The following is a 13,347-nucleotide window of genomic DNA, read 5'->3' as shown; positions in this document are numbered from 1 at the left end:
CGCTGGCCAACTACGCGGAAACAAACGTTTGCTCATTTCGCAATCGCGCGGCGTAACACACTGCTGCAGCGCCGCACGCGGGCTTAACAACTGAGATTCGCCGCTTGACATGGGCTATGCATTCGCCATATACACTTTTAATTCTGTTTTAATCTCCGAGTTATTGCCGTACTGGGGATCGCGTGCTTCGCTCCCTTCGGTATGTGCATGTGTATACTCGGCGCGCATATGACTCTGCCGTCGACAACGTGAATAATGGGGCAACTAGCGTACATCGGCAATAAACTCGTCTGTGAGAGAGAGAGGAGCTGCTGTTGCTGTGTGCGCCTAGTCTGCTCTCTGCGCGCCGAAACGCTTATGCGCGCATCGACAACGACATGTACGTCATTATTTCGAAAATCGTGATATGAGAGAGCACTTTTGAAATTCAATATTCTTCCCGGTATTTCGAGCAACTGAGCTTTACCGGATCGTCGATTGATTTGAACTCGCTCGCGTTTTGTACATTCTTTTTAACAAATGCAGTATCGTTGATTAATACAGGGTCAATTGCGATCGTGAAGCAGTCGTATAATTGACGTTCAACATAATCACGCAATACATCACGAGGTTGTATTTAATGATATTTTAACGATTATTCAAATTTTCAAGCGAGGTGAAATTGGAAAATCGTGGATTTTTCCTGCGGGAAAAAGAGAGAACTGGAGCCAGTTGGCTCTGCCGTGTTCTTTTTTCCATCGGAATTGAAACGAGGGTTGGAGGTTGGGGTGGGACAGATTGAAAGTAGGGGAAGCTCCGAGAGTCAGAATCGCTTTAAGAGTCAGACGAGGTCTGGTTTGGATGCAATAATACTCCCATGAGTGCATTCAATTTCCGACGGCATAACACCATCACCCGCTGAAGAGAGATCAGGCAAATCCTTAATTCCGATCTCTCTCTCTCTCTCTCTCTCTCTCTCTCTCTCTCTCTCTCTCTCTCTATCTCCATCCCTTCGTTGCTGTCTCTCTTTCCCACCCACACTCGACAAACCCACTTCCACTCTTCCCAGCCTATTTCCATGATACCAGAGACCAATAACACTTTTAGTCCCGGACGAGCATTGAGTCGCTGCATTATAACATAAGATCCTTACGTTACCGAGCAACAAACCTGTCCACATTCAACGTAGTTCCTATAATCCGACCTCCATCATCGGCGTAAGCAGAAGATCGAAGTCGGCCGCTGCTGCACCCGCGTCAATCATTCGTACGGGCTCGTTAACGGAGAAGAGTCTCGGGGCCATTAGAGCACACTCGTATATAGAGCGAGTTTCCTCGAAGCTCTCCCTGTCCCTCATTCATTCCGATGCCGCATGAACTTCCTCCGCCGCAGTGATGAGCGCGTGCGTGCGCGCCTCTCACGCAGCCCCGGCGACTTCAATGTGTGTGGCTTGGCTCGATGAAAAGATCTCGGGAGTTACGTCTCTCTTTCTCTCTCTCTCTCTCTCTCTCTCTCTCTCTCTCTCTCTCTCTCTCTCTCTCTCTGTCTCTCTCTGTCTCTCTCTCTGTCTCTCTCTCTGTCTCTCTCTCTCTCTCTCTCTCGGGCTCTCTGCTGGTGCACATCCGGATAGGTATCGATGGCGGTAATTGCGACGGCTGCTGCAGTCGGAGATCCATCGTTACCGATCGCGCACGTGTGTGTACTCGCTCGGCTGCTCGTTAGAGATACTGCTGCGTCTGTTGGCGACAGCGTGATCCTGTCGTCGGTGCTGATGGCTACGTCACTGTTTCACTGCAGCGAGGAGTATAATGCGCGCACTTTTTCTTCGACGCGGTTGTCTTTCAAAAGGGAAGAGCCATGAATATTGAAGGACACTGTGTAGCAGAGCGAGTGGAAATATTCGCGTTTGGTAAGACGGCAAAGCCGGGGAAAAATCGAATAAACCCCATCAGAAATTCCAGCAATGGATCTTCCTCGGAGCTCTCGCGTATACACTCTCGGAGCCTCAATCTCCTCTCTCTCTCTCTCTCTCTCTCTCTCTCTCTCTCTCTCTCTCTCTCTCTCTCTCTCTCTCTTTCGCAATCCGCTGCGCGCGCGCGGGCTCTCGCGCGACATTGCTTCGCGCTGCAGCCATTAATGAATATTTATCGTCCCCTAACTCAAACTTAACGAGCCTTCTCGCCTGTATACACACACGTACTCGCGTGCAGAGTTCATCCCTTCATTCTCGCCGCTTCACTCGGCGTCGCGCTGCTGCGTTCGACTTTCTGCGTATACACACACACACACACATACACGCAGACACCTGTTCAAAGTGAATAGGGGGGACTATGTGTACCGCTGGAATTGCCCGAGCGCGCGCGCGCACTCGTAAATTATTAAACAGATTTAATTACCTCTCTGCCACGGCAGTAGCTAGCGCCGCGTTTTTTTCTCGCTCGAGCTGCGCGAAACGTTTCCCCGGATTAAGTCTTCGCTGCAGCAGCGCGAAGACTTAATCCTCTTCTCTTTCTTCTTTCTCCCACGCGTAATCCTTTTCGCGCGCGCTCCATTTAACGAATTCTTTAGTTCGACGATTTTCTCTCTCTCTTTCGCTGCTGGCGCAAAGTTATTCTCCGGAGGTACAGAGCTTTCGAGCTTTTTTTTCGACGCGAGAAGTTGGGTTGTTTTGAGGAACGCGCGCTCGGCTTGATTTCACTCCCTCCAGCAGCGCAAAACGCTTATAACGGCTAAAGACTTTGCGTGCGAGCTGTCGTCGTCCTTCTCACTCGAACGTGACACGATTCTTTCTTTTTTTACCTTCCCGCCCACCGCTCCTGCTACTGCTGCTACGTTGCGAGGGATAAAACTAAATGAAACGTAAGCACTTTACTCGACGAGCTTCTTTTCATTTTGCGTTCCTTTTTTGTCGCCACCGCTGCCGCGGATATAGAGGTTCGTCTCGGGTTACGCGCGGAAGATTGTTTTTCTTGAAAAGTTCGCGCAGCTTTTTCCCTTTTCTCGCTTCTCTCCCCTGCGCGCGTCTCGAGCGCAATTATTTCCGTTTCGCGCTGCGGAAGTAAATACCGAATTCATTTCGTCCCGAGATTACTCGGTAATCTCGATATAACGCATAGTGCGCAGTGAATCTGCATTTTAGTTCGGCTTAAAAAATTCCGCTATTCCAGCTCGTGAAAAATAACGTCGACGTACATAAATTTTCTACGATGCTCCGGCTGCAGCTCTCCTTTTTTCTCTCGCTCTCTCTCTCTCTCTCTCTCTCTCTCTCTCTCTCTCTCTCTCTCTCTCTCTCTCGCTCGCTCGCCGCGCATACTCCAGATAATAATATACATGTATGCATGCGCATATGGTATCTGCGCGACGTGCGCGCGAATTTCGAGGCTGTAGCAGCAGCAGCGAGCGAGCGAGGGCATAATTTTATTTTCCAAACCGTATTACTCGACTCAGCAGGAATTGTAAATTAAAATGTCCAGGTGCGCCATCTGCATAAGTCGACAAATTACAGAAGCGAACGCGTACACACGCATAAGGAGGGACAGCATGTTATACGCGTGGATAAAAGGTACTCTTATTTTCGTTCAGCTATACATCGGATGAGATTTTTGAAAATAGTTTTAATACCGAGGTAGGAAAAAGCGCATTAATGAAGGAGTAGCGCGGGAAGAAAAAATTTACCGAGGTTAAAGCAGCAGCGACCGCGCCTAACTTATCGTGAAATCGCATAGTCATGGGGTGAGGCGGCTTTTACGTGAAGGCTGCGAGAGCGGGCGTGTACGAATGCGCTCGAGGCTGGGCTTCTTGTTTTCGTATACCTTATATCGAGGCTGTAACGGATCGTTTAGAACGCGCCTGCCATACGCAGCGGCTGCAAGGAAGTACACGTATTTGTGATGAAGCCGGAGCACAAAACAAAACTTTTTATCAGCGAATTGTTGAGAAACGCGCGCAGCGATATATGGCTCATGCGATTATTCAACGTTTTTCAGAATTCAATCATACACTGCGCAGACGGAAGCTTCGACGCGAGGAAAACGATCAGTTTCCATACAGAGGCACGTACGTCAAGCGAATTCGAGAGCTTTAGGCGATTTCTCGTTCGCGCCGAAGTCGAGCTCTCTCTCTCTCTCTCTCTCTCTCTCTCTCTCTCTCTCTCTCTCTCTCTCGCAAAACCATCTTGGAGTTCTGTACCTCGTCAGCGCGAGATTCGCACGACGACGAGAGGAACGTATTCAAATCTTATTTTCTCCCTCTGAGAAATCGAGCGCGACTCATTCGTGCCGTTCTATTTTATCGAGCACCGCGCAGCAGCCTCTGTCGCACACCCCTTTACCCCTCAGCGTTCGAATCCCTTTACTACCCCCGTATGCTCGATATCGCGATTCCGGCAGCTGCGAAGCGAGATCGGAAGTTCTCCAGAGCTGGATTCGTCCTCGTCGTGCGCCGACTTAGAGTTCGACTCTCTGGGGTAGTCTTAGATGTGTCAATTGAATAGTTCGTTGCGCGGAAGAGAGACGGAGGAAAGAAGTGCTTCGTCGCGTCTTCTTGTGGGAAGCGAGAGAGAGAGAGATAGCGGGTGGTATAGAAAATCGAAAGAGTATATTCGGATGCTCATTTTTGTCGACTTTGAGGCGGTAATTTTCTTCGTCTGACTATACGCATCTGATTCCACTTGCGATTGAAATCGAGATTATTTTATAAGATTATCGAAAAAGCAGTACTTAAAAGCGATGAAGTGAACAGATCGCCGCAGAGCAAACAAGCAAGTAAACGAAAAAATAACAAGCCGTAAGATACACCGCGGAATCGAAGAAAAAATTCATAAAAGTATAACGCGCGTATCGCCGAGAGAACAGTGGAACTAGTGACTGGCGGCTGACGTTACATTTCAATATTTCAAAATCCCTCTCCGTCGTTGCAGCGCATATTTTCTACTTCAGCCGCCCCGAGCTTTCCTCCTTCTCGCCGCGAAGGAAACTCCGCTCGCTGGCTGCCTACGTATACACCTACACCCTTCACCCACGGCGCTGTGCACATATACAGATATACCCGAGTAAACGTAAGCACGCATCCACGAATACACTACGCGCAGACGAGCTGTAATGCAGGTGACAATTGGAGCGTGCCGATGCCGTCTTCTCTGTCTCTTTCTATCCTCCGAGATTCTCCCATAATGGAATGGAAAGAGAGCGGGCGAGCCAGTGCGTTGCTTCTGCTGCTGTAGCTTCCGTTACCGAGCCTCTGAAAGGATTACGCTACGTGTCGCTGAAAGTCGACGTCGACGTCCTTCGCCTCGTTACTCTCTCTTCCTTGGCTTCTTCCTTTTTTTTTATTTTTTCGAGCTCTCGGCAGCGGACGTTCTTAGGTAAACAGAGAGTTATAGAGCGGCGGGATCGTCGCGAAATGAAAATGCTTTTTCTTGCAACCGGAAGACTCTCACCAGAAGAGGCTGGGACGATCGCTCGAGCCGGCGATTCTGTGATGAGAAACGAGAGCTCGATGTTGTGAGCTTCTCTCGGAAGAGAAGCAGTGCAGCCTTCTCGCGGGGATTATCCTCTTTGTCTGCTGTATTTTCGGAATATATATTTTATGTATCCATGCGACGGGCGAAAACAATAACCCTATCAAACGCAGCTTGATTAAAGCTACAAATTTTCGCTTTTGATGACTGACGCTCGAGAGCAGCAGCGGGAGCGGTGCTGTCAATAAATTAACTTTGGAGTTGCAGATTTTAATGACCTTCCATTTCCCCTCAAACTTGAATTCGAGCTGAAAGCTTTATTGCTGGCGCTCTCGCTCGCGCGTTTCCTACTGTTCGCTCATGCACTTGCCCAAGCAAAGTACTCGAGGGAACGGGAGAAGAAGATGGAGAGAGAGAGGGAGAGTCAGCCGAGCAGAGAAAGACAGAAAAGCAGCGGCGGTGGTAGGTAGCAGTGCTAGAGGGAACATGGAACAGTGGAAACGACGATGAAACTATTTCCGTTTGGTCCGAACGCCCAAACTATTTGACCCACAATGGGCGAGTAGCGCCGGGTTACACTACGCGCGCGCGCGTGCAAGCTCCGACGTACGAGGGAATTTTCGAGTGGGAGGACTCCGTCGAGCGAGCACATCCAGCTGGTGTGCGCAAAAGAGGGAGAGAGGGGGAGTACGAAATGAGGTAAAGGTGAACGAATGTATTTTCCCCCGGAATACTTGGGAAATTGCGTGGGAGCAAAAGTTGAGAGGACCGCGCGCGTGATGCTGCCTCGGGAGTAATGTATTGGGTAATCACACACCGATCCGCAAAGATGCTCTTAAACTTCGGCCGTTGCAACTTTCGCAGCCGACCGACGAGGTCCTTTGAGACGACGAGAGAGGGGGAGGGATCAAAGCTATACTCGCTGTCTCTACTCTCCTCTCTGCGCTTCCGCTGCACAGTTTCGATTCCGCAAGTTTCCGAACGCGCGCGTGTTGCTCGCTGCTTCTTCCGCAACTAGTGCGTTTGAGGATAGCGTGACTTATACTTTAGCCGCCGCCGGCTGCGGAAATTAGTCAACCTGTTGACGCCGGGCTGTATTGATTTTCCAAACTGTCAATTACGCGCGGCGCGCGCGACAATGGCTGAGCCCATTACCTCGGATATCTCATAACTCGCCCGACACGAGAGCAGCGCTCTTGACGTGCATGAATTGGAGAACGAGATGCTGGCAGTAGAATCTTCTCTTGCGTTTGCAATTACGGAAACGGAGTTGCAATACTGAGAGAATCTCCTTGACGCAGCAGATAAGATACAGAGAGCACACGCAAAGGAGGCCGAACCCGGTCGAGCGTAAAACAGCTTTAGACTTAGATGAATAATCGTACGGTCGAAAGAGCAAGTATCGAATAATCCTTCGCTCAAAGCATAAGCGCCGCGCGTATGTATGCCGGCCGATCCAATAACCGATCGAAATCGGACGTTCCTTTGACTGTGAGCGAGCGAGGACGGCTGCTGCAGCGTCCTCTTATTCCTGCCGCCGCGCTGCTGTGTAGCCGAGGGAGAAATCAAGCTGCTTCGCACACAGCCACACACACACACGAGTTATGCAGCCCACCGGTGCTTTATGACTTTGCGCGAGAGCGCGGCCGCACACACACGCGTATACATATAGATCGTCCCATACTTTCGCCAAGTCTCATCGTTCGAGCTAAAGGCGCAGCTATAGGAAGCACTTCCCCTCTCCGCGCCCCGGCAAGGAAAATCCTTTGGCCAGCGAAGCTTGGATAATCGCGTGCGCGCTCGCCTTGAGACTATATACATACCTATAGCTCGAGATAGAGGCAGAAGATGCTCGGGCTCACCTTGTCGCTGCAGCTGCAACGGCTGCTGATCATCCGCGCGGAAATCATAGCTGCGCGCGCGCGTGAGAGAGAGAGCCATCGAGACTCGAAATCGCCTGGGAGGCCAGCCAAGCGTACCGCACGCGCGAAGGCCAACGTCTCTGCCCTCCACCCGCTTTCTTCGACTATTCGGTCGAGAGATGCTGCGCTCTCTTTTGCAGCTGGAGAGTGTCGAACTGCGCGGATAATTGAATTGGACATGCCGACTGATTGGAACGAGCGACTACGTCGACCGAGTTACGAGCCGAGCTTGTGCACGTGTGCGAGTGTTATTAGTGAGCTTTGGCTATTAAAGATCGACCGAATTAATCAAATTCGCGGCTGAGAGGTATTATTTGTTGATGGGACTTGAGAAATTCTTTTAAGCTCTTCTTCATTAATTTTTTTTTTTGTTTTAAGAGCTTTGAAAAGCTTTTCGGAAAGTTGGAGTAGAGCTTTTGAATTTTTCGCTGCTGTAATGGTGTCATCCTAGGGATGATTCTTTCTCTTCTTTTCGGTTTTTTTCAGATTTTCTCCTGAGTTAAAAAAATTCCCTCTGCAAAATTTCGAGTACACTGTAAGGTAAATTTAACCTCCTTATAAGATAGGGGAAACTGCAACCTTTGCAGACTACAAGAATTGTGATTTTCATTGAATGTTGATAACTAAAAAATGTGATTTTTACAAAAAAAATTCAGCTTGCTTTCATATCGTACTCCACGCGAGAACGTTAATTCTCCCAAAACAACCCCTGGAAGTCTCGAGCTTTCTCCATCCCAGCGAGAAATAAGAAAGATTTAGCGCCTCGTGTGTAGCTATTTTTCATGCTTTTTATCAAAATCCATCACCCGTCGGGACGGCGAGACTGCTGCTGCTGCGAGCGGTGCGCGACCTCAACAAAGATCGAACTCGCGCAGCGCACACGACGCAAAAAAGCAACGCTCAGTCACGCGCACGCTCGAAAAACGATGCGCCGCACGAGGATAAAAACGCGCAAAAAAGGAAATCCGCTATTATCGTTCGGGTGGCGCTTTTCGATCACCCCCGAACGATTATCAACTTTATTGAAGTGCTCGATCGGACGCCGAGTGCTGCTTTTTGTCCCTCCCCCGCGCTTCGCGTCGGACTTATTTTTTGGCGTTTTTCGCGCGGAGAGAGCTCGCTGGAAAACGAGAATCGAGTGTGTGCGCACGGATTGTTCAAACACACGTGGAGCAACGGCAGCGCGAGCTCATTGAAACCGCCATTTCACGATCGATCGCTTTTTTCTCCGCATTTGTGTTTACCCGCCTCTTCAGCAGTGAAAGACAGACTGTATGCAGTTTTTTGTTTATTGAATTCTTTTTTTTTTCTGAAAATCGATGAAAGACTTACCTCTGTGCCTGTTGGTCTGCTTGTCAAACATCAGCATGGCGTCTTCAATCTGCGCAAAAAACAAAAGATCACCGTGAGTAAGCGTACATCTAGATGAAAAATAAAGCTCCCCCGCCATAGCTATGATTCACCATTCTTATACATACGGACATTCTTCTACGCAACGTCTAATCCCATGTTTATAAATAGCAGGACGAAGGCGTGAGAGGATATGTAAAGAACGCTCGTATACAAAACGTGTCGAGCCTTCGAAACATGCAGGAGCAGAGACGCTGCTTGTTTATTTGGATTCGATTGCATAATAGGCGCCGTCGTCCCCTCCCCCGAGGCATAACTCAACTAGACTAGCCTCCTTCTCCCCAAAGCCACGAAAAATCGTAAACACACTCGAGATCGAGGAGGGGGATTTTCGAGAGCGGGGGTAATAAAGCGCGCTGCCGTCGTCGTCGTCGTCAGCCCCCCGAGGCACACGCGAAGGAAGGGAGAGAAGCAGCAAGTCGTGCGGCGTAAAAACGGGCACAAATCGAATAATTCCCGAAGGAGAAAATCTAAAAGACGATTGGGCAAATGCGCCGTGGGCTCCCTTCTTCTCTCTCTCTCTCTCTCTCTCTCTCTCTCTCTCTCTCTCTCTCTCTCTCTCTCTCTCTTCAGTCGTCCTTCGTATTTCAATTTTCGCTCCCCTTCCACCTCCCGCCGCTTCCGCCGTCGCTGCTGCTGGGGCTGTAAAAACTAACCGACTGTGTCGGACTCGTGGGCGTCCCGAAGTTGCAAATTAAAAGGCCTCCGACCCCCGCAATTCGCCTCCTAATACAATTATTATGCCCGCGCGCAAGTGCGTCGTAACACCGCACCTGATAAATTCAGGCTGCGATGTGTATTAACGTCCCCCCGGGCGACCCATATCCTCATCGCTTCGCCGCGCCCGTGCGCGCACAGTCATATAATAAAGCGGTTTACCTCTTGACGTATTATCGATATGTACACTTTTATGGGGAACGAGAGGGAGAGAGGAGCTGGATTTAAATTTCGAAATATACGACCTGCAGCGGTGTAACATTATACACGAGAGTAAGATATTCATCCCTAGTGTTTTTTCCCAAAACTTACTTCTCTTTTATCAATCTTGCAGCTGCGCGAACGAACGAACGAGAAATTCCTCTCTATCTAATCGGCTGGTTCCCTAAAAATAAACCGCGAAAAAACCAACCAGGCCCGCAAAAAGTCAGAACGCAGCTCGGCGAAAAAAAGAGAAGCTCCGCGGAGGGAGATAAAACGAAGGAAGCTTCCATTACCGACAGCCCTGAAAAAAGCAGCGGCGGTGGCTCGCGAAAGTAGAATCTACACGCGATTCCTCTATACGTTAAAGCACGCTACTTGCGCGCGGGCGCCAGGTATATCCGTATAAATCGGGGTCGAGCGCGCTGCTATGGAGTAAGTACAGCGCGAGAGAGATCTCTCGAGGGGGATCTAATTCCGTCGCTAAATGGCTGAAAAGAGGAAAAAAGGAGTCGAGAGTCTCGACTCGCGCGTACAGTATAAAGTACATCTGGGCCGAAATTTACAGAGGCTGGCTGTGCCGCTGCGGCGGCCTATACGCCATGGGCCGTCGTGCGTTGCTGCACCAAAACGGACAGAGAGAGATCCGAAGGGACGAGAGAGAGGGCATACACATACAACACAGACGGGGGATTTATGGGACGGCAGAAACAATAGGGATTACTTTTACCCCTTGTGTACACGTTCTGTCGACCTGTCGACCTTAGCAGGATAGCCACACTGGTTTTTGGCATATATCGAGCGTGAAATACCGTTGTTTCGAGGGATGCCGGATAAGCTCTTTATTTGCCGGCGGCTTGAGTGCGCGCGGTTCGAGTGGTTTTTAATTGTTTGTTCAAAAAACAATTTAGTCCCGACCTTTTTTCTTCATCTATCTGATAACGCTACACCCCTTATGGACTTTGCTGATGAAAGGATCTCCGCGACAAAAGTTTGAAAAACTAAACAATCTTATGATTTCTGAAAAGTTTTAGGAAGTATTTCTTTTAAAATCTGCGCGCACATTGTCTCGAGAGTTTAAAGCCAGAAGTTACCCGAGCAGCGAACGAGCGAGCGAGCGCGGACTTGTTTGGATATCGTTAACTGTTCTCCAGACAAGTGGCACGAAAGAAAAAAGAAAGACTTATTGACACTGCTCACGACGACTGCGATGATTCTAAAGAGCGAGAATTCTCCCTCAGACAAGGACGTCTATTAAAACCATCACTATTTTTTCTGCTTTAATCTTATCATTTCGTGTACCCGCTTAAAAAATTACCGGCCCATGATGCCGAAAATCTCTCGAGTCTAAAACGCAGACAATCTGAATTACAAACATCAGAGCGAAGTCTACGTCGCGGTGACAAAGAGACTCGGAATTGCAAATATCTCCAATCTCGAATGAGCTGCACGACGACGAGAGAGTGCATCACCTATACACGCTCTTTGAAAGCCATTACTCCTTCGCGCGCGAAGCACTTTTTAATGAGAAGTGAGCAGTGATACCGGGGCGCAATCCTTCCGTATAAGGTACGCTCTCTCTCTCTCTCTCTCTCTCTCTCTCTCTCTCTCTCTCTCTCTCTCTCTCTCTCTCTCTCTCTCTCTCTTCGACCCTGATACACCCGACAATTCCCACTGGCCTTTCATCGTTCCCCGCAACTCCTCGTATTTATCTCCATATAACACAACGGCGCAGACGCAGCAGCAACGACGGCAGTTAAATCAAAGCTCCGAACAGTTTGTTTGATCCGAGCTTATCTCGCGTGCTCACGGATCCGAATGTCGTCGTAAACGACGAGAAGATATCCTACGACGACGACGACTGTTACTACTACTCACCGCTTCGCGATAAAATAGGCTGTACAGAGAGAGAGAGAGAAAGAGGAGAAGGAGGAAGAGACACACACAAAGGATAGATTTACGGCTCGAGATTCTTCCGAGCGCGCGGACACTCGCGATGAGAAATCATAGCGATGAATTAAGCGCGCGGGCACATTTCCTTTTCTCTTTTTTTAATGCTCGACTCCTTGACTAATTCATAGGCTTTTCTTCTGTGTACCGCGGGGAGGGGGGGGGGGGGGCGAGAGAAAGTTCAGTGGGCTGAAGTTGCGAGATATAGGACGTAATCATAAACTTTTGGTTGGATACATCAAATATTTGGTTAGCCTGCTGCCGCTCGGGCGGCCGCTGCTGCGTCTATTGAATCTGGAAACTTGGCCGTGTGCGAGCGCGCCGCAACTTTTATTGGCATTGCCTTCGTATCAGTCATTTTCTTTTCTCTGCCGTGCGTCCGCGCGTAACTTTGCTGCCGAGGATCGTTAATATTTCATACACCGGCCAGAGAGCAAAAACAACAGAGTGAGCTCGAGGAGGAAATAAAAACGCGCGACATATTTCGTTTGGCCTCTCTTTAGTTTGTTTTTCGAATTTGCGAGAGCTAGCTCCATACTCGCTGGGGAACAATGAATGCTCGGGCAGCGTGCGAACTATGCACTGCTCTCGGGTGCGAGAGCAGCGTATATACCTTATTACAAGTTCGATTTCCAGCGCGTTATGGCTCTCCACGGAGTTGGACGCTGTAGATTGCCTCCGCCTTGGCTCTCTCGGTACGGCATTCGAGTTCCTTGATAGCGTCGCGAGCTGGAAATCCATTGGTCCGTCTTGTATAGTACGTGTGCAAACACACAACTCTCCCTGCACATGTACATGCGATAGTCGAGCTTAACGGAGTTACGTAATTCCTCTTTCGAACAAGCTCTTTTTCGCGTTCGACTTTATTGTCTCCACATATGCGAATATAACGATAATGATCCGCTTAACGGCCGCTCGAAAATCGGTCTGTGGAGACGAGTTTCTGAATATTCAAAGCGTTTAAAGCCACCCCCAGCCGTTTATAAAATAAGCGGAAGAGACGCGATACAAATGAATTTATTATGTTGAATATCAGACGCGTGATTTATAATGAATTCGTTCTCGCACATCCACGCGCGACGCGATATATAAACGAGATTTCAATTAGCGAAGTTAAATCGGACCTACACCTGGGCGAAATCCGGCCGTGCGCGCACGCAGGGCGCTTTAATTGTTTGGCGTTATCGATTTGGCTGCCCGATTGTTAACAAGCGACTTGTACCGGCGCTGAAAATTATAAAGGCTATGCAGAAGCCCCGCGATGAATGAAAAGGCTGCCTCGCGTTAGTCCTTTAATTGGGTGTAAATACGCGGCGCTAATTCGCTGAATGGCTATACCCGTGCGGGGGTATTATTCCGCTGTTGCCCGGCTGCCTGGAATTCCGCCGATATTGTTTTCTCGAGGCCGAAAGAAAACTCGCCTTTCTCTATCCGCGCGCGCGCGCGACCGCTAAATTGCATTACGCGCTGCTTACGATATACACCCATCCGTCGAATGATTTCGAGCTGGGAATCATTACTCGGTATTTTTTTCTTATTTCCTTTTCCGATGGATTTCCATTCACGAGAAATGCGTTCTCCCTATACGTCTGCGCGCAGCTTTTAGATGTTTAGCCGTACGAAATAGAAATCGAAACAAGCGCTCCTTTCTGGCGATGCAGGGAAGCGCGAAGGAAACGTTTTCCTTTCGCCGGCGAGGAGAACACGCGC

The 13,347-nt window shown here is 49.3% G+C and overlaps 1 protein-coding gene across 22 annotated transcripts in view; it reads right to left on the bottom strand.

The window, feature by feature from the left end:
* Positions 1-13,347, bottom strand: part of LOC100122401 (RNA-binding protein Musashi homolog Rbp6) — a 542,632-nt gene that overhangs the window by 95,384 nt on the left and 433,901 nt on the right. For all 22 annotated transcript variants that reach the window (XM_016981711.2, XM_016981715.2, XM_016981718.2 and 19 more), the window contains one exon: positions 8,692-8,740. In XM_016981711.2, coding sequence (XP_016837200.1) covers positions 8,692-8,740 — 49 coding nt within the window. The remainder of the gene's footprint in view (positions 1-8,691; positions 8,741-13,347) is intronic.

This window comes from Nasonia vitripennis, chromosome 2, assembly GCF_009193385.2.
Source record: "Nasonia vitripennis strain AsymCx chromosome 2, Nvit_psr_1.1, whole genome shotgun sequence".
Lineage (NCBI taxonomy): Eukaryota > Metazoa > Arthropoda > Insecta > Hymenoptera > Pteromalidae > Nasonia > Nasonia vitripennis.
This window is presented reverse-complemented; position numbering and strand designations above follow the sequence as displayed.